This window comes from Cyprinus carpio, chromosome B10 (assembly GCF_018340385.1).
Source record: "Cyprinus carpio isolate SPL01 chromosome B10, ASM1834038v1, whole genome shotgun sequence".
In the NCBI taxonomy this organism is placed as follows: domain Eukaryota; kingdom Metazoa; phylum Chordata; class Actinopteri; order Cypriniformes; family Cyprinidae; genus Cyprinus; species Cyprinus carpio.
This window is the reverse complement of record NC_056606.1, coordinates 23,025,625-23,052,806: the sequence shown is the minus strand read 5'-3', so window position 1 is coordinate 23,052,806 and position 27,182 is coordinate 23,025,625. Positions and strand designations below refer to the sequence as shown.

The 27,182-nt window shown below is 37.9% G+C and overlaps 3 protein-coding genes across 3 annotated transcripts; all 3 read left to right on the top strand.

Annotated features, from left to right (window-relative positions):
- The first annotated feature begins 760 nt into the window (after window positions 1-760).
- On the top strand, window positions 761-14,979 carry LOC109046023 (adenomatous polyposis coli protein-like). Its single transcript, XM_042733302.1, has 12 exons — window positions 761-848; window positions 936-1,049; window positions 1,152-1,235; window positions 3,541-3,621; window positions 4,776-4,874; window positions 4,974-5,352; window positions 6,459-6,554; window positions 6,670-6,809; window positions 6,894-6,971; window positions 7,119-7,235; window positions 7,325-7,539; window positions 7,631-14,979. The coding sequence occupies exons 2-12, from the start codon at window positions 954-956 to the stop codon at window positions 13,995-13,997; spliced, it is 7,752 nt and encodes a 2,583-aa protein (XP_042589236.1). The 5' UTR covers window positions 761-848; window positions 936-953; the 3' UTR covers window positions 13,998-14,979.
- Window positions 14,980-15,243: 264 nt separating this feature from the next.
- On the top strand, window positions 15,244-18,265 carry LOC109046021 (C3a anaphylatoxin chemotactic receptor-like). The gene is made up of 2 exons (XM_019063823.2): window positions 15,244-16,065; window positions 16,280-18,265. The coding sequence occupies exon 2, from the start codon at window positions 16,319-16,321 to the stop codon at window positions 17,351-17,353; it is 1,035 nt and encodes a 344-aa protein (XP_018919368.2). The 5' UTR covers window positions 15,244-16,065; window positions 16,280-16,318; the 3' UTR covers window positions 17,354-18,265.
- A 7,875-nt stretch (window positions 18,266-26,140) lies between these two features.
- Window positions 26,141-27,182, top strand: LOC109091269 (C3a anaphylatoxin chemotactic receptor-like). Its single transcript, XM_019105032.2, has one exon. It carries the CDS (start codon window positions 26,152-26,154, stop codon window positions 27,160-27,162), a length of 1,011 nt encoding a protein of 336 aa, XP_018960577.2. The 5' UTR covers window positions 26,141-26,151; the 3' UTR covers window positions 27,163-27,182.

Genomic DNA, 27,182 nt, shown 5'->3' with positions numbered 1-27,182 from the left:
TCTGTAAGCCGGTTAACTAAAGGTTTCTTCTAAAGCTCCTATAGGGTTTAGCTACTATGAGATTTACGTGGTAAAATTTGTGACTGATGGTACATTCGTTTGATTACACGTGACAAAGTGTTTGATTATCAGAAGTTCATTTGCAAGTTCAGTGCAAAATATTCTTATATACACTATACCATTTGGGTTTTTATTGAGCAAGGATGCATTAAATTGATCAAAAGTGACCGTAGAGATATTTATAATGTTACAAATGATTTCTATTTCAAATGAATGCTGCTCTTTTGAACTTTCTATTTATTAAATAGTCCTAAAAAATTAATTGCATCACGGTTTTCACAAAAATATTGTGCAGCACAACTGTTTTTAATATTGATAATAATCAGAAATGTTTGTTGAGCAGCAAATCAGCATATTAGAATGATTTCTGAAGATCATGTGACACTGAAGACTGGCGTAATGATGCTGAAAATACAGCTGCGCATCACAGAAATAAATTACAGTTTAACAGATATTCACATAGAAAATGAATTTTAATGAAATTAAATGCAGCCTTGATGAGCAGAAGAGGCTTCTTTCAAAAACATTAAAAAAAAACATTTCTACATTTATCAGTAAAAATAACTTTTTCTATGGAGAAAATGTTTTTCGAACATATTGTTGTTTTTATTTTTTTATATAAAAAATTTTTAGATTTTATAATTTTAGAGTCTAACCTAATTATTTTTTTTTATTTGTTATTTGTTTGTTTGTGGGAGCTTGAGAAGGAGGAAAAGGAAAAAGACTGGTATTATGCTCAGTTACAAAACCTCACCAAAAGGATTGACAGTCTGCCGCTGACTGAGAATGTATGTATATACAGTATGCATGCGGCGTTCAGTGCATCAGATTCAGTGCATGATCTCTGTAGCTTCACGCTGCTTCTGCTGCTGTAGTTTTCTCTGCAGACCGATATGACGCGCAGGCAGCTGGAATACGAAGCCCGGCAGATCAGAGCCGCCATGGAGGAGCAGCTGGGCTCGTGTCAGGACATGGAGAAACGAGCGCAGGTGGGCTGAGATGCTGAAACCGAAAGACTTGAAACTGGAACTTCTAAGTTCAGAGTGTGAAACCATGACTTTAGTAATGAAGTTTCCATCATGTGTTTTCAGGGCCGTGTGGCTCGGATACAGCAGATAGAAAAAGACATGCTGAGGATTCGGACACGTTTACAGGCCCAGTCAGCCGACGCGGAGGTACTGGATTATTCTGCTGTCTATAATAAAGTTGTGATTGAACTTTAGACTCAAGATTAGAAGCAGTTAGTACTAATTTTTATAAATTGAAGGAATAGTTCACCCAAAAATGAGGATTTGCTGAAAATGTGCTCACCCTCAGGCAATCAAAGATGTAGAGGAGTTTGTTTCTTCATCAGATTTGTAGAAATGTAGCATTGCATCAGTGTCTCAGCAATGGATGCTCTGCAGTGAATGGGTGCCGTCAGAATGAGAGTCTGATAAAAACATCACAATAATCCACAAGTAATCCACAGCACTCCAGTCCATCAGTTAACATCTGGAGAAGACAAAAGATGAAACACATCCAGCATTAAGATGTTTTTTACTTCAAACCGTTACTTCCTGTTACAATACAACTTCATAATCCATAACGCTTCGTCTTCGTCTAAAAAGTCTATCTCCTGTTGTCCCTTTTATCAAAATCCAGCCACATATTTGTTTTCGAGCTGTTTTGGCTTGTAAACTGTGTTTGATCTGTGCAGATTTCTCTCCTGATTCAGACCAGATGACTTTTACGCTGGAGGAAGCGTTATTATGGATTATAAATTTGCATTTTTTTTTGCAAGTGACAGTTTGAATTAAAACGTCTTGATGGATTTGTTTCAGCTTTTGGCTTCATAAAACATTAACTGATGGACTGGAGTGCTGTGGATTACTTGTGGATTATTGTGATGTTTTTATCAGCTGTTTGGACTCTCATTCTGACGGCACCCATTCACAGCAGTGCATCCATTGCTGAGACACTCATGCAATGCTACATTTCTCCAAACCTGATGAAGATTCAAACTTATCTACATCATGGATGGCCTCAGATTGAGCACATTTCCAGAAAATATTCATTTTTGGATTAAACTATTCATTTAATCTGTTGGTTCCCCAAAAGCTCGGTGTTATGACCTCTATTTGTGTCTGCATGGACAAGTGAAAGTCATTTTGTTAAGTCTAGTTTAATCTTGTCACTATGGAAATTTGTGGTCAGATTGTGCAAGTGTTTGTTCCTTTTTGTGCATTTAATTCCTTGGCTTTAGAAAGGCTGTAATTTCCATCTCAGCATCAGTGTTTGCTGTGTTTCTTCCAGTCTGTAAGGTTCCGCTTTTAGAGCTTATAAAGAAGCGAACGGAAATGGTGCACAGAAAATGCATCTGTGCATAAACACTGAAGCCATGAAAGTTTAATTGAATGAGCAGCATGCTGTACTAATGGATCATGTTCTGTGTGGCTGAGCATGAAAAAACATTAGTGTGACCTAGCTGGAGGATGCACAGAGCTTTTCTAGCTATGCTTGCATTTATGTATTGCATTTACATTTACATGCGCGCATTTGGCAGACGCGTTGTACATTGCATTCAAGATATACATTTTATTTATTGAATATTTTTTTGTAAGTTAAAGTCCTAACTAATCCCAAAAAAAAAAAAAAATGAATATGAATGGCAGAAGCACAAGATTTAATAAACATAAACTAAAGTTTAAAATACTGAAAATATAAATAGTAATTATAAAAATGTTAAATTTAAAATTAATAAATAATAAAATAGTACATATTTAGTACTTGTATTATTATAGTTTATTGGCTTTAAGCACACACATTTCAATAATTAACAGTAAGAAATATTAACAGTAAGAAAGCACAATTTACTTGTAACCACATAAATAAATGAAATAATAAATTATTTTATCTGTAATTTTTTAAAAAGGTTTTTCATTATAAAACATATTCAGTGATACAATTAAACAGAGCTTTCCCTTACCTTAACATATAATATTCTGAGCAAAAGAAGATACATTTTTTTATATGACATTAAAATTATACATTTATAACGGAAAAAAAAAAAAAAAAAACATTAAAAAAAAAGCCTGGCCATTTCTAGTGCAATAGTCTGGAAGTCTAGGTATTTTATACAGTAAAATATATATATATATATATGCAAGTTCACTGACATGCTCAGAGTTGATAAATCCTATCGGACACTTTTGCGTTTCCTCCCCCTCTGTTGCCGTAATCCCGCCGGCTGAAACAGAAAGTAATGTAGGTCAGGAAGAGCCTGATGCTGTTTCAGCTTCTGTCCTGTATCTGGAGACTCAGCCTCGTCAGTATCTCTATATGCTGAATTATCCACACTTCTCAGAGCTGATTACACAGGATATCCGTCCCCTATAGCCAGAGAGGCTCTCTGTCCACCTGTGACTTACAGAGCATTGCAGGTGTGATTTGCTCAGTTTAACATGCTTTGTCTCACATTCCTCCTCATTGAATCTTCAGGTCAGGCATGACCCTGTGACGCAGACTGAAGGAGCTCACGCTGCAGGAGATGCTGGCGCTGGTAATGCGGCCTGCTCACAGGTGAGTACTGGATTTATTTGCAGTCGTCTCCTACTAAATTAGACTCATTTTGTTGATGGTCTCACGAACAGAAGTGTCCTCCGGTGGCCCTTTTTTTTCTGCCAGTGGGTGCCAAGGATTCAGGCCCTTTTTTAAAAGGCCTTTCAGTCTGTGCCAAGAGCTTTGGTGTGCTTTGAATAATAATGATTTGAATGCAGATGCTAATGGTTTTATTGTTCATCATAGAGCCCTAGTTAGACTTTGAAATTCTAAGCAGAAACAGAAGGGGTTTTTGTACTCCATACTGTTTCACTCGCATTAATGCCGCATGGTATTTTTCAGACAGATGGTGCGACCGGTATGTCGCTGGATTAGGTGCAGGGATCGACTCTGACACACGAGCCATACATTGTTCACAAAGCAAAGAGACTTGCCCCTATTTTTGTGTTTGCAATTTTAGTTTTTAAGATTTGTTTTTAAATTGTTTAATTTGTATATATTATTATAATACAAAGTAAAAAAAAAAAAACAATATTCTAAGCAAAATTTTTTACATTTTGATATAAATGAATACATTTAAATATACATTTATAAATGCAATAAATATAATTTAAAATAATTAAATATATAAATATAATTTAAATATTTACATTTATAAATGTTATTTACTTTATTTTAATGTATTTTTACACTTATAAATACATTTTCTAAATGTACATTTATTTGTTATATTTATATTTAAATATGGATATTCACATATTTACCTATGTATAGTATACACTGTATTGTGGACATGCTGACGATGCTGTTTGATGTAAACAATGATATTTTATAGGGTGTAAAATTTATAGAATGCTATTGATGATTAAAAGGTCTTTTTATTATAATACAAGTTTAGTGACGTAATAAAACACGATGCGTTCACTTAACTTATCATACAATATTCCAAGAAAAGAATAGTAATTTTAAACAAAATTGTATTTTAATAAATAAATATATAATATATAAATATTAAAAATATATAATATAAATATATAAATACACATTTTTGCATTCTGACTTTTTGTTGGGTGTATCATATGGAAAATTAAAAAAGCGTTTGATTAGGAGACCTGCGTGTTTATTGTTTATTAAGAACATTGTTGGAATCTGCCTTATATGTTTTTGTCTGTCAGGGCTCAAGTTCTCGGGCCGATCATGACGCCGCCAGTGAGATAAACAGTGCTGGAAGTTACTCCGTTCCACGCCGACTGACCAGCCATTTGGGCACTAAGGTTAACTAGTGCTAGATTCTCAATGCTAAAATGAATTGCTGTGACCATTGAATGCATCATGCATCATGCATCACTTTAATCAAGTCTGCATATGCTTAGGTGGAAATGGTGTACTCGCTGCTGTCCATGCTGGGCACCCATGATAAAGACGACATGTCTCGCACGCTCCTGGCCATGTCCAGCTCTCAGGACAGCTGCATCGCCATGCGTCAATCCGGCTGCCTGCCGCTGCTCATCCAGCTCCTCCACGGCAATGACAAGGACTCCGTGTTGCTTGGAAATTCCCGTGGCAGCAAAGAGGCCCGGGCGAGGGCCAGTGCCGCCCTGCATAACATTATCCACTCACAGCCCGATGACAAGCGCGGCCGGAGGGAGATCCGGGTGCTCCACCTGCTGGAGCAGATCCGAGCTTACTGTGAGACGTGCTGGGAGTGGCAGGAAAGCCATGAGCGCGGCGTGGACCAGGACAAGAACCCAAGTGAGACCCAATATATCTTGCACTGATATATGCAAGCTGTCAGGAATAGCGCAGAGGGATGTGACATGGTATCCTTGCGGTACCATTATTTTTAGTTGTGGTTACTGTGTACATTAATAGAAGTGTTTTCTCATCCTTGTGTTGGTTTCAAAATTCCCTGACAGTATTTTAAATGGACAATTTTTTGTATTCAGTTTTTTTCTTAATTTTGTGTAAATGTATATTAAAGTATAAGTGTTCTTTTAATTTAAGCAATTTTTGTGCACATTTAGCTGTTATTAAAGTACACATAGTATTATTAATATTTTGAAATATCATTTTATATTTTAAATATGATATATTTTAACTATCTTATATAGTTTTTAGATTTTATTTTTGTTTTTATGTGCTTTTATCATGTAATTTCTTTTTAGCTTTCATTTATTTTTAATATTGTGAATAAGGTTTTATTTTTATATTTGCAGTTTTAGTTTTATAAATTTTATGTGCTTTTGTCATTTTATTACTTATTTTTGTACTAGTTAATATTTATTATTAATTTATTTATATAGTATTTATATTTATTTATATATATATATATTTATAATAATTAATTTTGATTTTGATTTTAGTTTTAGTAATTTTAGTACGTAAACTTATTTCAGTTAGTTGCATTTTTTATTTAACATTTTTAAGTTGACATTTTGCGTATAATATTTGTTTTATTCTATTTCTGCTTTATTTCAGTTAACAACATGATATTTAAAAATAATTTTTCAGTTTTAGTCTAAAGTAATTTTTAGTACATAACAACCGTTATGTATATATCAACATAAATTAGGCAGTGAATCTGATGCATCTGCATTAGCCATTTAAATTTCAACCACAGTAATATACTGGCCTATATGTCCCTAATATATTGCTGTAGTAAATGCAATGGAATGCTTTTTTATTCTATCCCATGTACTACTTACTATTTTATTAATTTATAAATGTGATTCACATGAAATGCTCTAATGGGAAGGAGCTTTTATGGACCACTTAATAACTCTTCTAAGTGAGTCGATGCATAATTAATATATGTGGAGCTGTACAACCTCATTAACATACTTTTGCCTTCACTGCAGTGCCTTCACCAGTCGAGCATCAGATTTGCCCAGCGGTTTGTGTTCTCATGAAACTTTCCTTTGATGAAGAGCACAGGCATGCAATGAATGAGCTTGGTAGGTTTTCCAAAATTATAAATGAAACTTGTTCTTCTGTTTGTTCTTGTTAGACATTGAAAAAACTAAAATGTAAATCTCATTGGCTGAATATTTCAATGCATTGTTTATGCAGGGGGTCTTCAGGCAATCGGGGAGCTGCTGCAGGTTGACTGTGAGATTTACGGTCTTACCAATGATCACTACAGTGTTACACTAAGACGATATGCTGGAATGGCTTTAACTAATCTAACCTTTGGAGATGTAGCCAACAAGGTGCGTTATTTCTCTTATCATTGCCTCTCATCATTTACATTTGGTGTTTATTATTGCATTTAATTACTTTTTGGTTTTGCCCGGGCTACACTTTGCTCAATGAAAGGTTGCATGAGGGCCATGGTAGCTCAACTGAAGTCAGAGAGTGAGGACCTACAACAGGTATAATTGTTTGGAAATTCATGTAATAATTCGAATATTAAAATGATGATAAAAAAACAAACATAGTATATGCATAGTCATGCACGCCACCAAAAGGAAAGACATTAATCTTAAGTTATTGCACTAAGAAGCTCTATACTGCTTTAGGTTATTGCCAGTGTTTTGAGGAACCTCTCATGGCGAGCTGATGTGAACAGTAAGAAGATCTTGCGAGAAGTTGGCAGTGTTAGAGCCCTGATGGAGTGTGCCTTAGAGGTTCAGAAGGTGAGGAGTCTCTGAAACGCTTTAATAATTTCTGTATGAATGCAAACAAACCATTCAGTCACTGAGGAATTGGACTTCTTATCTTACAGGAATCCACGTTAAAAAGTGTCTTGAGCGCCCTTTGGAACTTATCAGCACATTGCACTGAAAACAAAGCTGATATTTGTACTGTTCCTGGAGCTTTGGCATTTTTAGTGAGCACTCTAACATACAGAAGCCAAACCAACACCCTTGCCATAATAGAAAGTGGTGGTGGCATCTTGAGAAACGTGTCAAGCCTTATTGCCACAAATGAGGAGCACAGGTAGAGTATGCTTAATAAAAGCTGCATACGCTCACAAATTTTTAATATGTCCACATGGCAGCAAACCTTTTGCTCTTTTTGTTTATTTCAGGCAAATATTAAGGGAAAACAGCTGTCTCCAGACTCTACTTCAGCACCTTAAATCACACAGTCTGACAATAGTGAGCAATGCCTGTGGGACGCTGTGGAACCTCTCTGCTCGGAACGCAAAAGATCAAGAGGCATTATGGGATATGGGTGCAGTCAGCATGCTGAAGAACCTCATTCACTCCAAGCACAAGATGATAGCTATGGGAAGTGCCGCTGCTTTGAGAAACCTCATGGCGAATCGGCCTGCCAAGTATAAGGATGCCAACATCATGTCTCCTGGATCCAGTCTACCATCTTTGCATGTAAGAAAACAGAAAGCACTAATTGAAGAACTAGATGCACAGCACCTCTCTGAAACTTTCGATAACATTGACAACCTGAGCCCGAAAGCCTCCCATCGGCCCAAGCCAAGACATAAGCATAACGTCTACGGTGATTATGATGGTGTCTGTCGATCAGATGGCTATAACCCCAATGGAGTTGGAGTTCGATCACCTTACATGAACACCCCAGTGCTCTCGAGCCCATCATCTCGAGACAACAGAGGAAATGGAGAAAGCGTCCGAGCCGAGAGGGACAGAAGTCTAGATCGAGAGCGAAGGGGTTTCCATTCCGATGTGGAGGCTGCCAAGCGAATGGTGCAGATTCCCACGACTGCAGCTCAAATTGCGGTAGTTATGGAGGAAGTGCAGAGCATGCACCTAAGTATGGATGAGAGAACCGCAGGATCCATACCAGACCCTCATGTTGTGCAAGACGACATGATCCGACGCCAAACTGTTGTCCATGGTCACCAAAATATGTACAGCTACAGCAAAACTGACCCTTCAGGCAGACCGTGCCCAATGCCCAAACTGGAGTACAGAGCTTCTAATGACAGTCTGAATAGTGTCAACAGCACTGATGGCTATGGAAAGAGAGGTCAAATGAAGCCCTCGGTGGATTCCTATTCAGAAGATGATGAAGCCAAATGCTGTGTCTACAGAAAATATCCTGCAGATCTTGCCCATAAAATACACAATGCGAATCACATGGAAGATGACAATGGAGATCTGGATACACCTATTAACTACAGTTTGAAGTATTCTGATGAACAGCTCAACTCTGGTCGACAAAGCCCAAGCCAGAATGAAAGGTGGGCAAGGTCTAAGCTCCTTGATGATGAAATGAAGCGGCCAGATCAGAAACCACAAAGATCGCAAAGCCCAGGATACCCCATGTACACTGAAGCCAGCAGTGAAGGAGAAGATAAACTAAAAAAGTACCAGCCCAGGTTTGTTCAACAGGACCTGCCTGGATTTAGGTCAAGGGGCTCAAATGAACAAATTAACAGTGGGTCAAGTCATGGACTCAACAAAAAGATCTCTCAGACTATCTGCACTGTTGATGATTATGCCGACGACAAACCGACAAACTACAGTGAGCGTTATTCAGAGGAAGAGCAACTTGATGAGCAAACTCCAAACTACAGCATGAAATACAATGAGGATCATCATGTAGAACAGCCTATTGATTACAGTCTGAAGTACTCTGATGATTCCTCCAAGAAGGCCATGTTTAGTCATTCAAAGTCATCTTCTACCCAAGGTTCTGTCAAAGACCATTTAAGCCAAGCTGGTTCCTCCTCTGTGGCTTCTTTAAAGAACCAGGGTAGGCAAAAGCAGCTCCATCCTTCGTCTGCTCAAAGCAGAGCAGGACCAACAAGAGCAGTTCAGAAGAGCGCAGCATGCAAGGCTCCCACGATAAATCAAGAAACATTACAGACGTATTGTGTGGAGGACACACCAATTTGCTTCTCACGTGGTAGCTCTTTATCATCATTGTCCTCAGAGGAAGATGAAATGGAGAGCTGCAAGCGTAATGTCAACTCGGCCAATAACTACCCAACTCTACCTATATCAGAAAAAGAATCCACTAGTAACATTGCATCTGACCAACGCACATCCGAGAGCCAATCATCAGGCCATTATGTTCGCATCAAGCCTCCACGACATCACTTGGGACATGGAGATGTTTCCAGGCATCACAAAACAGTGGAATTTTCATCAGGTGCCAAGTCACCATCCAAAAGTGGTGCCCAGACACCCAAAAGTCCCCCTGAACATTATTTACAAGAGACTCCACTCATGTTCAGCAGATGCACGTCGGTCAGCTCTCTTGACAGCTTTGAGAGTCATTCCATTGCAAGTTCTGTGCAGAGTGAGCCATGCAGTGGGATGGTAAGTGGGATTATCAGTCCTAGTGATCTGCCTGATAGCCCAGGACAAACAATGCCGCCAAGTCGCAGCAAGACACCACCACCTCCACCACCACGAACCACGTCAGTGAAACAAAAGGTTACTGTGCCACCCCATTCTGAAAAACGTGATTTGGCTCCAAGACATGCAGTTGTAAGTGCTGCTGTACAGAAAGTGCAGGTTTTACCAGATAATGATACTCTTTTACATTTTGCCACAGAAAGCACTCCAGATGGCTTCTCTTGTGCTTCGAGTCTTAGTGCACTAAGTTTAGATGAGCCCTTTATTCAGAAAGATGTTGAGCTGAATATAATGCCCCCAGTGCATGAGGATGACCAGTGCAATGAAACGGAGCTTGAGAAAGAAGACATTCAAGAACCCAAGGTTCAAGAGAACCCACCATCAACAGCTGAACCTAGAAAAGACATCTTGGATGATTCAGATGATGATGATGACATAGAGATTCTAGAGGCTTGTATTAACTCAGCAATGCCAACAAAATCATCAAGAAAACCGAAAAAGCAATCGGCCTCAAGCACCTCTAGAATACCCCCACCCGTGGCTCGCAAGCCAAGTCAGCTCCCGGTTTATAAACTGTTGCCACCGCAAAACAGAGGACAGCAGCAGAAGCATGTTGCCCTCACACACTGTGAGGACATGCCCCGGGTGTACTGTGTGGAGGGAACACCCATTAACTTTTCCACAGCAACGTCTCTCAGTGACCTCACAATTGATTCACCCCCAAATGAGTTGGCGGGTATTGAAAGTTCAGCTCCCCATGCAGAAACATCTGGTCAAAGACGAGACACTCTGCCAGAGGGGAAAAGTGCAGAGGCTAAAGATACAGGTTTATCACCTCCCATGCAGTCTGCCCTGGCTGAGAACGAAGGGGACGATATTCTTGCAGAGTGTATCAATTCGGCAATGCCCAAAGGCAAAATTCACAAGCCATTTAGAGTGCAGAAGATGCCTGAACAGGCTCAGCATCCATCTACCGCCACTGGCAACCTAGTTCAGCAAGACTTGGAAAAGAAAAAGCCAACTTCTCCCGTAAAACCTATGCCACAAAGCAGTGAGTACAGAGCAAGGATGCTCAAACGGCAAGAGGCTCCTAATAGCTTGTCAGAAGCAGCATCATATCCAGATAAAAACAAAGAAACAGAAAAGCAAGAGCCCAAAATTGTCACAAGAGAGTTTGCTGATAAGCCTGCTAATCCCGAGGTGAGAACACGTCCTGGGTTTGCCTTTGATTCTCCGCATCATTACACACCAATTGAGGGCACACCTTATTGCTTCTCTCGCAATGATTCACTGAGTTCGCTTGACTTTGAGGATGATGATCTTGACTTGTCTAAAGAAAAAGCTGAGCTGCGAAAAGATAAAGAGCAAAGAAAAGTTCCCCCTTTGAAGTGCAGTGTAGAACAGCCAGTAAAAACCAATAGAGTATCGGCATTTCAGACAGCTCCAACAAAACCCCTTCAAAAACCAGGAGGTTTTCCACAAGCACCCAAAGAAAATACAGTTGCAGTGTGCGATGAGAAGCAAAAGTTTTCCATTGAAGACACACCTGTATGTTTTTCAAGAAACTCATCCCTTAGCTCATTAAGTGACATTGACCAAGAAAACAACAACAAAGATTGCTCACACAAAGACGATGCAACTCAGGTGGAAATGCCCAGGCCACAAACATCTGGTTATGCACCAAAGGCCTTTCATGTTGAGGACACCCCTGTTTGCTTCTCTAGAAATAGTTCTCTTAGCTCTCTCAGTATTGATTCTGAAGATGACCTTCTCCAAGAATGCATCAGTTCTGCAATGCCAAAGAAAAAGAAACAGCCACCAAGAAGTAAGATTGAGGAACCTGGTGTTAAGGAAGAAAAGAGCATGTTAGCTGATGGTATTTTAGCAGAGGAACCAGATCTTATATTAGATCTCACAGACACACATAGCCCTATTTCAGAGCCAGCCTTATCACCAGACTCTGAATCATTTGATTGGAAAGCCATTCAAGAGGGTGCCAATTCTATAGTTAGCAGTCTTCATCAGGCTGCAGCGAGTCTCTCCAGACAAGGTTCCTCTGATTCAGACTCTATTCTGTCTCTCAAATCAGGCATTTCCATTGGATCACCCTTCCACCTTCCTTTAAATCAGGAGGACAATAAGCCTGCTACAAATAAAGGGCCAAGAATACTAAAACCCGGTGAGAAAAGCACTTTAGAGTCCAAAAAGAAAGAGGAAGAAACTAAGAGCCTGAAAGGAGGAAAGAAAGTGTATAAAAGTCTAATAACAGGAAAACCCCGACCCAGTCTTGAAAGCATGTCCTCTCAGCACAGACAAGCTCAAGCTCCTGTGATCTCCAGAGGGAGAACAATGATTCATGTACCTGGTGTGAGGAGCAGCTCTCCTAGCACCAGTCCGGTACCGAAAAAGCCCCCTCCACGTGGCCAAATGTCAAAACCATCATCCCAAGTACCTGGTCCTGGAAACTCTCCAAGAACCATGAAAATCCCAGCAAATTCCGAACCTAGTCCTGCCAGGGACCCAGCATCGTCTCAAGGAGGGTCAAGTAAAGGTTCCTCTCGATCTGGGTCTAGAGACTCTACACCTTCTAGACCAGTTCAGCAATCTCTAACAAGGCCCATGCAGTCCCCCGGCCGTGCCTCAGTTTCACCTGGTAGGAGTGGTTTGAGCCAATCCAACAAATTATCTCAGCTGCCTCGCACTGCCTCACCCAGTTCTGCTTCAACAAAATCTTCAGGATCCGGACGCATGGCTTACACTTCTCCGGGGAGGCAGCTGGGCCAGCAAACACCAACGAAGCAGAGTGGCTTGCATAGAAGTACCAGTGGAATTCCTAGAAGTGAATCTGCCTCAAAAATTCTAAGCCAGTGCGGAGCCTCAGGTCCTTCAAAGAAGGCGGAGTTGTCCAGAGTGTCATCTACCAAATCCAGTGGGAGTGAGTCTGACCGGTCCGAGAAGCCTGGACTTGTTCGTCAGTCAACATTTATCAAAGAAGCCCCTAGTCCAACACTAAAAAGGAAATTAGAGGAGTCTGCATCTTTTGAGTCCTTGTCCCCTTCGTCTACAAGCCAGTCACAGACTCCAGTATCTAGTCCATCCTTAACGGATATGTCACTTAGTCTACCCTGCCAGGGAAGTGGTTGGAGAAAGTCTCCTCATGGTCAGAACACTGAAGAGAACGGTGATTCTAAGTCACTCCGTAGGCATGACATCTCCCGATCCCATTCAGAAAGCCCTTCCAGGCTCCCAATTAACAGGACGGGGACATGGAAAAGGGAGCACAGCAAACATTCATCATCTCTCCCAAGAGTAGGCACTTGGAAAAGAACTGGCAGCAGCTCTTCCATTCTTTCTGCTTCGTCTGAGTCCAGTGAAAAGGGTAGAAGTGAGGATGAACGGCAATCCGCTAATCCTCCTCAAAAATCAGGCAAAGAGGGGGGCCTGGAACGCAAAGGAACATGGAGGAAAATGAAAGAGAGCGAAAGCTCATATGCACCTTCTATGACCTTAGACTTACAAGATTCAACTGGTGATGCTGCTCATTCATTGGGTGCTGCTATGTCCAAGACAGAAGATGTCTGGGTGAGAATTGAAGACTGTCCCATAAACAATCCAAGGTCTAGTAAATCACCCACAGCAAACACACCTCCCGTTATCGACAGTCAGTCAAGCAAAGGGCTACCTTGTGACAGGGACTCAAGCGAATCACACACAAAACAGCCATTAGCAAGTGAGAATGCAGCTATGGGCCACCTGGGTTCAGAAACAAATCTGAATTTACTCAGGAGTAGCGAGTCTCTTGATAAAAAAGTCGCCGATGTCAAGCCTGTTCCAAGTAACCCAAACATTGGCACAGAGGTCCATGAATTCCCAGTTGCTGAACGCACACCGTTTAGCTCAACTAACTCCAGCAAACACAGCTCCCCTAGTGGTGCTGTGGCTGCTAGGGTAAGTCCTTTTAATTACACACCAAGCCCCAGAAAGAGTAGTGCCGACGGCACAACTCCAAGACCATCCCAGATCCCAACACCTATTACAAGCAATGCAAAAAAGAAAGACACTAAAGGAGACACGACTGAAAGTGGGTCTTACATTGTCACTTCTGTCTAAGTTTGGACTTGCTCATAAACCTTTATGGCGACAGTCAGAAAACACTTATTACAGACTCTGGCCTTGTTTATAATTTGCTTTGTGTTTTTGTGGAGAAACCTCTACGGAGGCCACTTTCATAGAACTTGTTGTTGCACCGTGTATTAAGAAACTTATTCTTGATGGTTGATTGCTGTTTAAGCTAATGTTGGTTTCAAATCCAGAGAAGCAGCAGTAGGGAGGCGAAGATGTTTGACAATTTGTACTGTACAGATTTGATTATGTATATATTTAATTTAACCACACATCAGATTCCTGTATTTACCTTGACTTGACAAGAATATTGATTAATGGTGGACTATTTGGGATGCTGTTCAACTTCTGGTGGAATTCAATACTAACGCAGTTTTTTTTTTAGAACAAACTGTAAACCTGTATTAATTAAAATGTTAAACTCATTCTTACTGTTGCATATTGTATGTTACATAATGAATTTTCTCCTTGCATGAACCGATTCAGTGGTATAGTATTTCCTATAAAGATAAACATTTCTGTGGACATATGACCTGTACTGATAGCTGTAGTGTAACATTTTACACTTTTGTGTGTGCGCTTTTAAAAGCAAGGAATAATCCTCAAAACTGTTGAATGATGTTGACGGTTGACATAGATTATATAAAAAACATAGTTCCATTGCTCTGCTGTTGTGTATAGTTGTTGCCAGATGAGGTGGGTGTCTTTTCAATGAAACAATAGTCTTGGAAGGACTTAAGTAATATTTGATAATTAAATTATTGCTGTAGGTTTTGGTGTTGGTACCTTTTTAAAAGCTCATTTGCTTCCCCTTTTATTTAGTACTTAAGCACATAATTCGATTTAACTGTTTTGCCAAAACCATGGTGTAAATAATCACATTTTGAGTTTTTTTATTTTTATTTTTCTCATGCAATAAAGTGGGCAAATTAGTGTTTACAAAATATTTCCAATAAAAAATATGAAATTATTCAAAGTGTATCTTTTTTGTGACTATGGCCTGATTGTTTATTAAAGACCTCTTATGAAGTTTCTGTTAGTCTGGAAAAACAATGGGCTTCTTTTTTTTTCTAGGAAGAACTTCGAAAGACTTTTCTAAATTGAGTTAAAGGGAAGTCGTGGTCTAGTGGTTAGAGAGTTTGACTCCTAACCCTAAGGTTGTGGGTTCAAGTCTCGGGCCAGCATTACCACGACTGAGATGCTCTTGAACAAGGCACCGAACTCCCAACTGCATAAATGGCTGCGCACTGCTCCGGGTGTGTGTTCACGGTGTGTGTGTGTTCACTTTGGATGGGTTAAATGCAGAGCACGAATTCTGAGTATGGTCACCATACTTGGCTGTATGTCACGTCACTTCACTTAAAGTATTTTAAACTCCTTGGTCATTTAATGTAAACCAATTACTCATCCAATTTAGTAAGACAACTAAATATCTAAATTCCTTTATGATTCACATACAGTCAGCACTTAGGAATGCAGTACTCGCCAATGGTGAACGTGATTTCAAAGTACAACATGTTCCTGGATCAACATCCTTGTTGATCCTGGAACAACATTCCTATCAACCAATCAGAACTGGAACCAATCCAGGAACGTCTTACTTGGCAAAATCATGGCGACCACTCGCCAACAGTCAAGATTGTTATCAGCCATTTTTTTGTAAATGCACGTAGACACATTATGATGCTACTGCCATATATATTACATTTAGTACATAAGAGTACACAGTTCATTTGAAGGCTGTCTGGTGGCTGCAGCCTTTTTTCACAGCAATGATAAGCAGGGAAATAAGCACTGGTCATGTTATTTTTGCACTTGTGCCAAGTTGTGGGTATGGTCTCACAGAACCCCTTCAGTTTGTGCTACAAGAACCGCATTCTAGACTGAATACTGAAAATGATATTTTGTTCAAAAGGAAATTTATTCCTGCAATCAACCTAAGAGTTCTTTGTAGTGGTTTCATCAAATCAGTAGGACTTCCTCCCATTTCCTGTGGTTTCACCTTAAAGTGGCAAGTGGGGTAAGTATCGCCTGTTAGTACAGAGCAGCTGGTGAGGTGAGTACAAGACTTTATATTGGATATGTGAAACTCAAGTGCGATTCAAACCATGTGAACATTCACTTAAGTGACTGCATAATAGATACATTTAAATATTAAAAGTTTTGATTTAATTTTGATGTTTATTATTTTCCTCATAAAATGGATAAAAACGATAAAAGCATCTGCAAAGTGAAATAAATTAGACTGATAATATGTGATATATTTACAGGACAAACAGAGTGCTTTGGACAGCAGCAACTCAAGCAAAATGAACCAGACCTTTTCAGACGATTACATCAATGAATCCTCAAGTGGATATGATTATCTGTGCTGTTTTAATGAAAGTGAGACAGACCCTGTGTCTCCAGAGGTAAAAGAGTCCATGAGGATACTTTCTCTGGTCATCTACTGCCTGACGTTTCTCCTCGGAGTTCCTGGAAACATGCTTGTTGTGTACATCGCTGGAATGAAGATGAAGAGGACGGTTAATACAATATGGTTTCTCAATCTAGCGACTGCAGACCTCCTGTGCTGCCTTTCCATACCCTTCAGTGTGGCGGAGATCCTCCTTGAGCATCACTGGCCGTATGGATCCGTCATGTGCAAGATTCTCCCCTTCGTTATGCTCATCACCATGTTTGCCAGCGTTTTCACCTTGAACTTGATTAGTCTGGATCGGTTTGCTCAGGTGATCACACCGGTTTGGGCTCAAAATCATCGTAATTTATTGATTGCGCGACTGTCCTGTGTAGCGCCTTGGGTCTTGGCTTTGTCGCTCAGCTTGCCCTTTATGTTATTACGGCAAATTTTCACTAATGAGGAGTTTAACATCACACTTTGCACTTTTCATGCTGATGAAGAAGGTGATTCAAACCTTGCAACATCTGGAAGGTTAAGTGTTATCAGATTTGTGTTTGGCTTTTTGGTTCCTCTCATATGCATCACAACATGCTACGGATTCATCGCACACAAGTTAGGCAGGAGTCATTTTCACTCTGGACGAGCGTTTCACATCATGTTGGCTGTAATCGGGGCCTTTTTTCTGTGCTGGTTGCCGTATCACATAGTAGATTTGATAGTCATGTACGGAAAGAAATCAAGTTCCTCTGTGGCTTTGGCAGTGAATCCGTTGGCCATCTCTTTGGCGTATTTCAACAGCTGTCTGAACCCCATTCTGTATGTTTTCATGGGGCAGGATTTTAAGAGCAATGTTAAACTTTCTCTAAGACGTGTTTTTGAAAAAGCTTTCTCTGAGGAGGGAACACAAGCATCACGATCCACACAGCCACAACACACACACTAAGTGTAGTGAAGATATAAACTCATTTATACTGAGTTCAGGTCATTTTTCTATGCCAAACCTATACACTTTAAAACAAGACTTGTTCCCCTTGCTTTAATATATATATATATATTTTTTTTGCATTATCCTCAGAGTAATTTTCTAGACCAAATACTCCCATTAGATATGCAAAACAGCCTACTTTAGCACTTTTAGGAAGTGTCTGTTCTGGTTTCTTCTTTGTCAGGAAGTTATGAAATTCATTAAGTGCATTTAAAATGATCTGCTCAAAAACTTCTGCAATAAAACATAGATATGATATGGTTTTATGTTACAATAAGTCATTCCTTAACATTTTTGTTTGAATTAACAGTTTTTTTTGTGAAATAGTTCATGACAAAGTGATTTCTTGTGTACCAAAAGCTCAAAAGCAGATTGCAGTTTGTAATACTGATGGTATTTTTAGGCAGATGCTGTAGGTTTTGAGGAAATCAATTTTTCAATTTTCATTTTATATTTTTGCTATAATATTATTTTCACTTTACTGTTGTTTCATGATCATTAAAAATTCAAAATGACACTTAATTTGGACAAAAGGTTTATTCAGTATCATATCTGTACTTTATGGAATACATGATTTTGATTAGTCTGTGGTGTCATTCTTTAGCCAAATATTTAACAAGACCAAACTGTAGGCTATAATTGATCATTGTCTCAGTCAAAAGTTTACTTTTCCTACACAGCCTTTCAAATGTCTATCATATCACTCCACACTCTCTCTTCTCACATAATAAAACTAGGCTATTTAAACCCAAAACATATTCTATGCCATTTCATTTTGTTAATTTATTTGTAAGTAGCTTTGTAATTGTCCTGGTTACTCTTTTGGTGAGAATGATTGATTGACTTTACAAGGTCTCTCATTTCTTAAAATAAAACGCTTTCTTTCACTTTCACTGAGTCCTATGTTGACTAACTTTTTTAAAATGAAATTGGACATCCCTACCACTCGAGAAAATTTAGACTTAGACCTTTGAATTTTACCATTGTGTCACTGCATTTAAGATTCGACACGAGATTTTAAATGAACAGGAGCAAAAATAACTATTTTTCCAGAAAAAAAACCTTATCTCAGTCATTTCTATGTTCCACTTTTTACTAAGTTAAGAGTGCCACTGCTGCACTCTCAGCAGTAATAGTTTAGTTTATTCACAGTGTGTTTTAATCAACCTGCAACTGATCACCATTTGTATTAAATTTATTTTAATCACAATTCTGCCATCTTTAGTTCACTTAAATGGTCTTGCAGTGTAAAAGCACCAACCACAGTCTTACAATTAGGCTAATATGAGCTGATAAATACATAATATTTATAAATAAATAAATAAAATGGTGTTAGATGGGGTTTAGCATGTAAGGATATGCCAACTTACCAAAATTAAAACTATGCAAAAATAGTTTGAGAGACTTGGTGACTTGATTGTCATCACTGTTTTATATTGTGACAAATGGGCCTGATCCATTGTTCTAGACTTCCGTAACAAAAGTTTGTTACCTAGCATATAAAAAATAACATTGCTTTCCATTGACCACTTTATACAAATCTCATTATGCGTTGTGATATCTACTCAATGTGACACATTCATACAGTGTGCATCTCAATAAATTAGATTATTGTGTATTAAATTCAGTGCACACAGACTGAATTAGTTTGGTTGATTGTGATGATTTTGGCTCACATTTAACAAAAACCCACCAATTCACTATCTCAACTAATTAGAATATGTCGACATGCCAATCAGCTAATCAACTCAAAACACCAAATGTTTCCTGAGCCTTCAAAATGGTCTCTCAGTTTGGTTCACTAGGCTACACAATCATGGGGAAGACTGCTGATCTGACAGTTGTCCAGAAGACAATCACTAACACCCTTCACAAGGAGGGTAAGCCACAAACATTCATCGCCAAAGAAGCTGTTCACAGAGTGCTGTATCCAAGCATGTTAACAGAAGGTTGAGTGGAAGGAAAAAGTGTGGAATAAAAAGATGCACAACCAACCGAGAGAACCACACCCTTATGAGGATTGTCAAGCAAAATCGATTCAAGAATTTGAGTGAACTTCACAAGGAATGGACTGAGGCTGGGTTCAAGGCATCAAGAGCCACCACACACAGACCTGTCAAGGAATTTGGCTACAGTTGTCGTATTCCTCTGCCCAACTCAATCCGAGCAGCTGAGTCCTTAGCCATCTTTATGAATCGGCTTAAAACACATCACTTCCATCTTTATTTGACCCTCTAACTTTATTTGAACCTCTAACTTTGACACTCACTATTCTAATTCTATAAAAAAAAAAAAAAAAAAAAATTAACTACCTTTTTAATCTTTTTGTATTCTATCTATTTTCTTTTCATTTATCATACAATTATAAAAAAAGACCTCTAACACTAGCTTGCTCTATTCTTTTTCTATTCTATTTGTTTTCTTTTTATTTATTATATTATTTAAAAGCCCTTGCTACGTATACTGTGTTTAGGCTAACTGAGACTTGTTATAGCACTTATATATCATTGCTCTTTTGTTGTTTTTGATTGCTTCCATTGTCCTCATTTGTAAGTCGCTTTGGATAAAAGCGTCTGCTAAATGACTAAATGTAAATGTAAGCCACTCCTGAGGCGTCTTACCTGGGCTAAGGAGAAGAAGAACTGGACTGTTGCCCAGTGGTCCAAAGTCCTCTTTTCAGATGAGAGCAAGTTTTGTATTTCATTTGAAACCAAGGTCCTAGAGTCTGGAGGATGGGTGGAGAAGCTCATAGCCCAAGTTGCTTGAAGTCCAGTGTTAAGTTTCCACAGTCTGGGATGATTTGGGGTGCAATGTCATCTGCTGGTGTTGGTCCATTGTGTTTTTTGAAAACCAAATACACTGCCCCGTTTACCAAGAAATTTTGGAGCCCCTACCAAGTATTGAGTACATGTACAGTAAATGAACATACTTTCCAGAAGGCTGACAATTCACTAAAAAGGTTTTTTTTTTTTTTTTTTTTTTTTTTTGGTCTTATGAAGTATTCTAATTTGTTGAGATGAGTGAATTGGTGGGTTTTTGTTAAATGTTAGCCAAAATCATCACAATTAAAAGAACCAAAGACTTAAACTACTTCAGTGTGTGTGCATTGAATTTATTTAGATTAGATTTTAGATAAGATTCAACTTTATTGTCATTGCACATGTGGTTACAAGGCAACGAAAACCTTTAAATTTTTTAATTTAATACACGAGTTTCACAATTTGAGCTGAATTACTGAAATAAATGAACTTTTCCACGACATTCTAATTTATTGAGAAGCACCTGTACATGCTGCTGAACCATCCACTCACAACCAGAGGTCAGTATCTCCAACCTGATAATGTGCATCAACTTTCATCCCTCACTCGAGCACCTCTCTAACCCAGTCACCTCATTACCCACAATGACACCACGAGGAATGTTTATTAGTTTAAAACAAAGTCTTGTGAAAAGCACCATGGTTGTCTATATTCCTGCATTTTTTTACACATTGAATTGCTATTTTTTAGATGTAATACATGCATGTATTCGGCAAACACTTTTATCCAAAGCAATTTACATTGCATTCAAGTTATACATGTTTTCTTTTTTAATTAAGGCATTCACTGGGAATTGAACCTATGAGTCTCATCACAAGACTAAAACATCTTTACGTAGAGTTGACCATGATGTTTCCCAACTCAACTGAGTGTTGCTGAAACCTCTGACATTAAGTGATTAGAAGTATTAAACATGAGAGAATAAAACATTCTGCACTACATTCTACTGTGAACTGGATAACTGTGAATCATCACAGACAGATGTGGGTTATGATCATTTATATAGTTATTTTACTGTTCGTAAAGATTATTTTTTATATACTTTCTACTAAAAGTAGCATTTAATGGTTGCACGTGTGTCATAATTCAAACTTGCCTACAATAGTAATGAATTAATCTGATATTTATAAATAACACATCTGACACATCATTTTAAATATGATTAGAACATTTACATTGACAACATGTGATATTAGCAGGATAATCTGGACTCTTCAGTAATAGAGAATGAACCAGACGGACTTTACAAGGGGAGTTGATGATCAGTGTTGTTTTAACGAAACAGTGAGGAATTCTATGAGAGTGAGTTCTCTTTCTGGGATGGTACTCAAATGGTTCACGTCATATTTAGAAGGGAGAGGTTATTAGGTGAGTATAGGAGAGCATAAATCTAAGTGGACGTCCATGACATGCGGAGTCCCACATGGCTTAATTCTTGCACCGCTCTTGTTTAGCCTGTATATGATCCCACTAAGTCAAATAATGAGAAAGAACCAAATTGCCTATCACAGCTATGCTAATGATACGCAGATTTAATTAGCCTTATCGCCAAATGACTACAGCCCCATTGACTCCCTCTGCCAATGCACTGATGAAACTAACAGTTGGATTTGCCAGAACTTTCTTCAGTGAAACAAGGAAAAAACTGTCATTGCATTTGGAAACAAAGATGAAGTTTTCAAGGTGAATGCATACCTTGACTCTAGGGGTCAAAAAAACAAAAATCAAGTCACAACTAAAAAAACAGCTAAAAAACATCAAGCAAGTTAAGCAGGAGTCATTTTCACTCTGGACAAGTGTTTCACATCATGTTGGCTGTAATCGTGGCCTTTTTTCTGTGCTGGTTGCCATATCACATAGTAGATTTGATAATAATGTACGGAGAGAAATCAAGTCCCTTGGTGGCTGTGGCAGTGGATCCGTTGGCCATGTCTTTGGCGTATTTCAACAGCTGTCTGAACCCCGTTCTGTATGTTTTCATGGGGCAGGATTTTAAGAGCAATGTTAAACTTTCTCTAAGACGTGTTTTTGAAAAAGTTTTTTTGAAAAGCGTCACGATCCACACAGTCACAGCACACACACTCAGTGTAGTGAAGATATCAACTCATTTATACTTGTCTGATTGAAAAAGTTTTCTGATTGATTTTTATTACTATTCTAATAATGTTGTTCTAATTATTTCTTAATTTTTCTATGCCAGATCTATGCGTTTTCAATCAAGACTCTTTCCACTTGTTTTGATATTTTCTTATCTAGTGCAATGACGTGTGATTACAAGTCCAAATACCTTTTGGGTCCACTGTTGTTTGATAACATACTTATTCAGTGTCTTTTCTGATAAGATATTTTAAAAATATATATTTCAGAATAATATTATTCTCAGAATAATTGCTTAGATCGAATGCTCTTGTCAAGTATCTTAACAAAAAGTGGTTCTTTTAAAACTGAAACTTAATAACCCATTCATACACTCTAGGTGAGGTATCCACTTAAAAGATTTCTGAAAATTTGGAATAGGAATAGAAGTTACCATCCTTTTTTTTTTAACAAATCTAAAACAAAAAGTTACACCTTTTTGTCAAACCAGTTTTTAATAAAGACTTTTTTTTTAAATTTTCACCCAGCACATTCTGATTATTCCATAGAATACATCTATGAGGGGAACAATTGTGACAAAAGGCAAGCTTACAAGCGTCCAGAGCTTGCTTATGAAAGTTAGCGAGCTTAACTGGAGTTTACTGGAACTAAAATCACAAGCTAACAAAAAATTTAAACCTCCACATTCATTGAAGATCAGTTTAGGTTACACCCATACATATTCATTACTTTTAACATATTCAGTTTTATTTTTCCACAAAAAATATAAATAACATAGAGTTGATAGATGAGCGTGTTTTTCGGTCAACATATAAAGACAAAGCTGGGTAAACAATCCTAGAAATACCTTCCACTTTAAATATCAAAACACATAAATGGTTAAGTTTCTTTGTAGCCAACAATTAAAAATATTATTTGATTTTTGTATCAGCTGCGAAAAATTATCTACAATTCTATCAGTCAAATATTTACTAATTAAAATACCTAAATATCTTACATTTTGACCTCAATACCTTCTATCTCATCTTTGTCCAGACTGTGACCGGGCATAATTTCACTCTTATTTCGATTGAGTGAGAGACCAGAACCATTAGAAAATATATTCAAAGCATCTAAAATAACAGGAACCTGCTTCTCTTCTTTTAAAAACAGACAGGTGTCATCCACCAGTTTACTAATTGTTCCGCTACTAGAATACCCTGAACATCTAAGCAATGAGTAATAAAAATAATAAGAAACTGAGCTACCAATAAAAATAAAAAAGGTGAAATGGGACACCCTTGTCTGATACCCCTACTGATCACAAACCGAGGAGAAACACCATTTACCAAAGAGACATTGCTATTAATATATATTTTTTAAAATCTGTACTATTTTAATGAAAGAATGACCAAAACCAAACCTACGCAGAGATTCAAACATAAACTCGTGTTCGACCGTATCAAAGGCCTTATAAAAGTCTAAAAATAAAATAATTGCTTTATTTTATCATTTATTAATTCCTTATAGTCTAGAATATCTAACACTAACTGTATATTATTATTTTCTACGTGCCTGCCTTTCATGAAGCCAGACTGGGAAACAGAAACAATTTCTTCTAAGCATGGCTTCAGTCTGTTTGCATAAAGGGAAGCTAACAATTTATAACCTGAATTAAGTAAAGTAATCGGGCGCCAATTATCTAAATACAGGGAATCTTTGTTAGGTTTTGGAATTAAAGTAATTAGCACCTGCTTCATGGACTCAGTCAATTCACCTTTCCGTACACAGTCTCTGAACACTTCTAAATGAAACTCTTTTATGTCTTGCCAAAAGGTCCTGTAGAATTCAAAAGGCAGTCCATCTCTTCAGACAAAGAGGATCTCTAACATCCAACTCTTCAGATGACAAATCCATCTCACAAGAAGACATACTGTATTATCATCACTTATAATGGGTGTGAATGCCTGAGCCTTCTCAAAAAAGCTATCAGAAATTTGAGGCTTAAATGTGGAGCAACGGTCGGCTCCGTCTACTTTAGGCTTAAAAAACGCTCTTTTTTACAGTCTATGGTAAAAACCCAGATCAGATGAAAAGGGATCTTTGGCCTTCATTTACTGAGCCAGTTTCTCTGTCAATGAAGAATAAATGAATTTAAAAAGGTCTGATAATGAATGACATAAATAATTTTAAAAAGGTCTTATATTAAAGTTCCAGTTCTAAAATTATAGATGTTTCAGATGTATGTTTTGATCACACCTTCTGTTCCCAGTTTCTATAAGTATTAATCTTTGAGGCTTATGTTGCTATGTGCTTTATTTAGATGGTGAAAAGAAAGAGGCTGCATCTTACAATAAACTTGTGAGAAGGAACCTCTACCTAGCCATACTAATTTTATTATATCTGGATACAAGTGTGACTTTTGTGGTTGAGACAATGCATACTTATTATTTTGTTTTTGAGTTTTTTTGGATTTTTTTTGTTGGTTAATTTTAATTTTGGTTTTTGGGTGTTTTGGTTATTTTTATTGGTTTTTTTTAATTTGAGCTTTTGAATGTTTTTGATAAGTGTGATAAAGGTCATGTACTCTGTTTGTGTATGAATGTATGAGACTACCAAATAAGGAGGAATGCAAGGAAGTTAATGCAAATTTTATGCAGGGCTATAAAATGCCAAAGAGAGCTTTGTACGTGGCCGCACGATGGTGAAGACTTACTCGCTGTTACTTTCATTTTTATTACTTATGAGTTATTGTCTACTAATAAAGCGAAGCTATTACAAATGGTCTTGCATTATAACTTTATTAAAAGAAACATCTCTGAGTAATTTATTTCATGGGTAACATATCATTCTGAAACTGAACTATTCCTACGAGCTTCAAGAGGCCTGAACTCAGCTGAGCAGACTCGGGTCCCGGGGAGGATTCCAAGTCTTTTCGTCACATATCCGAATCTCAGAGGTAAGGGCAAATGAGTTGCAGTTGTTGATAAGAATAAGGGATGTGCATTAGATGTTATATGGATTTCCCTCGAGTTATCAAACCTAACAATCTGTACAGCGCATACACAAAGTGTGTAACTTTTAACTTTAATGTGCTATTTATATTATATTGATTCTTTTTAGAGTTCTCTCATTTTTGAGAATTTTTTTTACACGCTGTAATTCTATTAAAAAAAACACACAGAACAGTTAAATTCTTAATAATATAATGTAATGTTATATAATATAATTAATATATAGCTAATATGAAAAAAATGAAGCAGAATTCCCTTTTTGAGATCAACTATTTATTAGTCTTGTAATATAATTAATAAAAAAACAAATATTTTAATAAATATATTTTTAAAGTGTTGTAGAGTTTGCACATTGCTATACCTGTAAATATATAAAATTTTTGTTACTGTTCTGTGCCCATTATTTGCTATTTCCAGCACTTAATCAAGCCACTCTTCTTTAAAACATGATGACGTTTTATTTCACGTCATTGTGTTTGCGTTAGCTCTTGTATTGAGCTATTTCGTCTGCAACCATTAATGAATTCGATCTCTACATCGACTGATTTGGCGCACATCTTGTCTTTCTAAGAAACCTGAAAACCGCATTTGCCGGTTCTAAACCCTATAGCAACACCAACTCTATAGTGGTTTGCCCAGGCATTGCAATTATTTCGCATTTACTAGAATTCAGTCAAATGGCTTTCCCAATTCATTTTTGCACCTGTCACATTATTTCTTCTGTCGTGACTGTGCTGCTTAGAGGGAACATTGTTTGTAAGTCCCTTTGGATAAAAGAATCTGCTAACTGAATGAATAAATGTTTGACGGTGATAATATATGATATTTACAGGATAAGCAGAGAACTATGGACAGCAGCAACTCAAGCAAAATGAACCAGATATATACTACTGATGACTATCATGATAATGTTTCTGATTATTTCTACAAAGATGTTTGTCAGGATTGTTTTAATGTAAAGCTGAGGAATTCTATGACAGAGATTTCTCTGGTCTTCTACTACCTGACCTTGATCCTTGGTGTTCCTGTAAATGCATTTGTCGTGTATGTTGCTGGATTGAAGATGAAGAGGACTGTTAATACAGTAGGGTTTCTCAATCTAGCGATTGCTGACCTCTTGTGCTGCCTTTCCACTCTTTACTATGTGACCAAGAGCACTTTTAATGATCACTGGCCATATGGATCCACAATGTGCAAGATTCTCCCCTTCATTATGGTCATCACCATGTTTGCCAGCGTTTTCACCTTGAACTTGATTAGTCTGGATCGGTTTGTTCAGGTGATGACACCGGTTTGGGCTCAGAATCATCGCAGCTTGTTCATCGCACGACTGTCCTGTGCAGCGGCTTGGATTCTGGCTTCAATTCTCAGTCTGCCTTTTATGATGTTAAGAGAGACTTACACAGAAAATAACAAAACATACTGCCTGCCTTATCAACGTGATGACGACAGTTATAAATTGTATGGAAGGTTAAGTATCATCAGATTTGTGTTTGGCTTTTTGGTTCCTCTCATATGCATCACAACATGCTACGGATTCATCGCACGCAAGTTAGGCAGGAGTCATTTTCACTCTGGACGAGCGTTTCGCATCATGTTTGCTGTAATTATGGCCTTTTTTCTGTGCTGGCTGCCATATCACATAGCAGATTTGATAATAATGTACAGAGATTTTCCCAGTTCCCTTGTGGCTGTGGCAGTTTATCCGTTGGCCATCTCTTTTGCATTTTTCAACAGCTGTCTGAACCCCATTCTGTATGTTTTCATGGGACAGGATTTTAAGAGCAATGTTAAACTTTCTCTAAGACGTGTTTTTGAAAGAGTTTTCTCTGAGGAGGGAACACAAGCGTCACGATAAACACAGTCACAACACACACA

Excerpts from the sequence above, each read along its gene's own strand:
- LOC109046023 (XM_042733302.1), top strand. The coding sequence starts at position 954 with ATGACGCGCAGGCAGCTGGAATACGAAGCCCGGCAGATCAGAGCCGCC. Across the intron at positions 6,555-6,669 it reads GCATGCAATGAATGAGCTTG|GGGGTCTTCAGGCAATCGGG; the intron begins GTAGGTTTTCCA and ends TTGTTTATGCAG. Across the intron at positions 7,540-7,630 it reads GCCACAAATGAGGAGCACAG|GCAAATATTAAGGGAAAACA; the intron begins GTAGAGTATGCT and ends TGTTTATTTCAG.
- LOC109091269 (XM_019105032.2), top strand. The coding sequence starts at position 26,152 with ATGGACAGCAGCAACTCAAGCAAAATGAACCAGATATATACTACTGAT.
- LOC109046021 (XM_019063823.2), top strand. The coding sequence starts at position 16,319 with ATGAACCAGACCTTTTCAGACGATTACATCAATGAATCCTCAAGTGGA.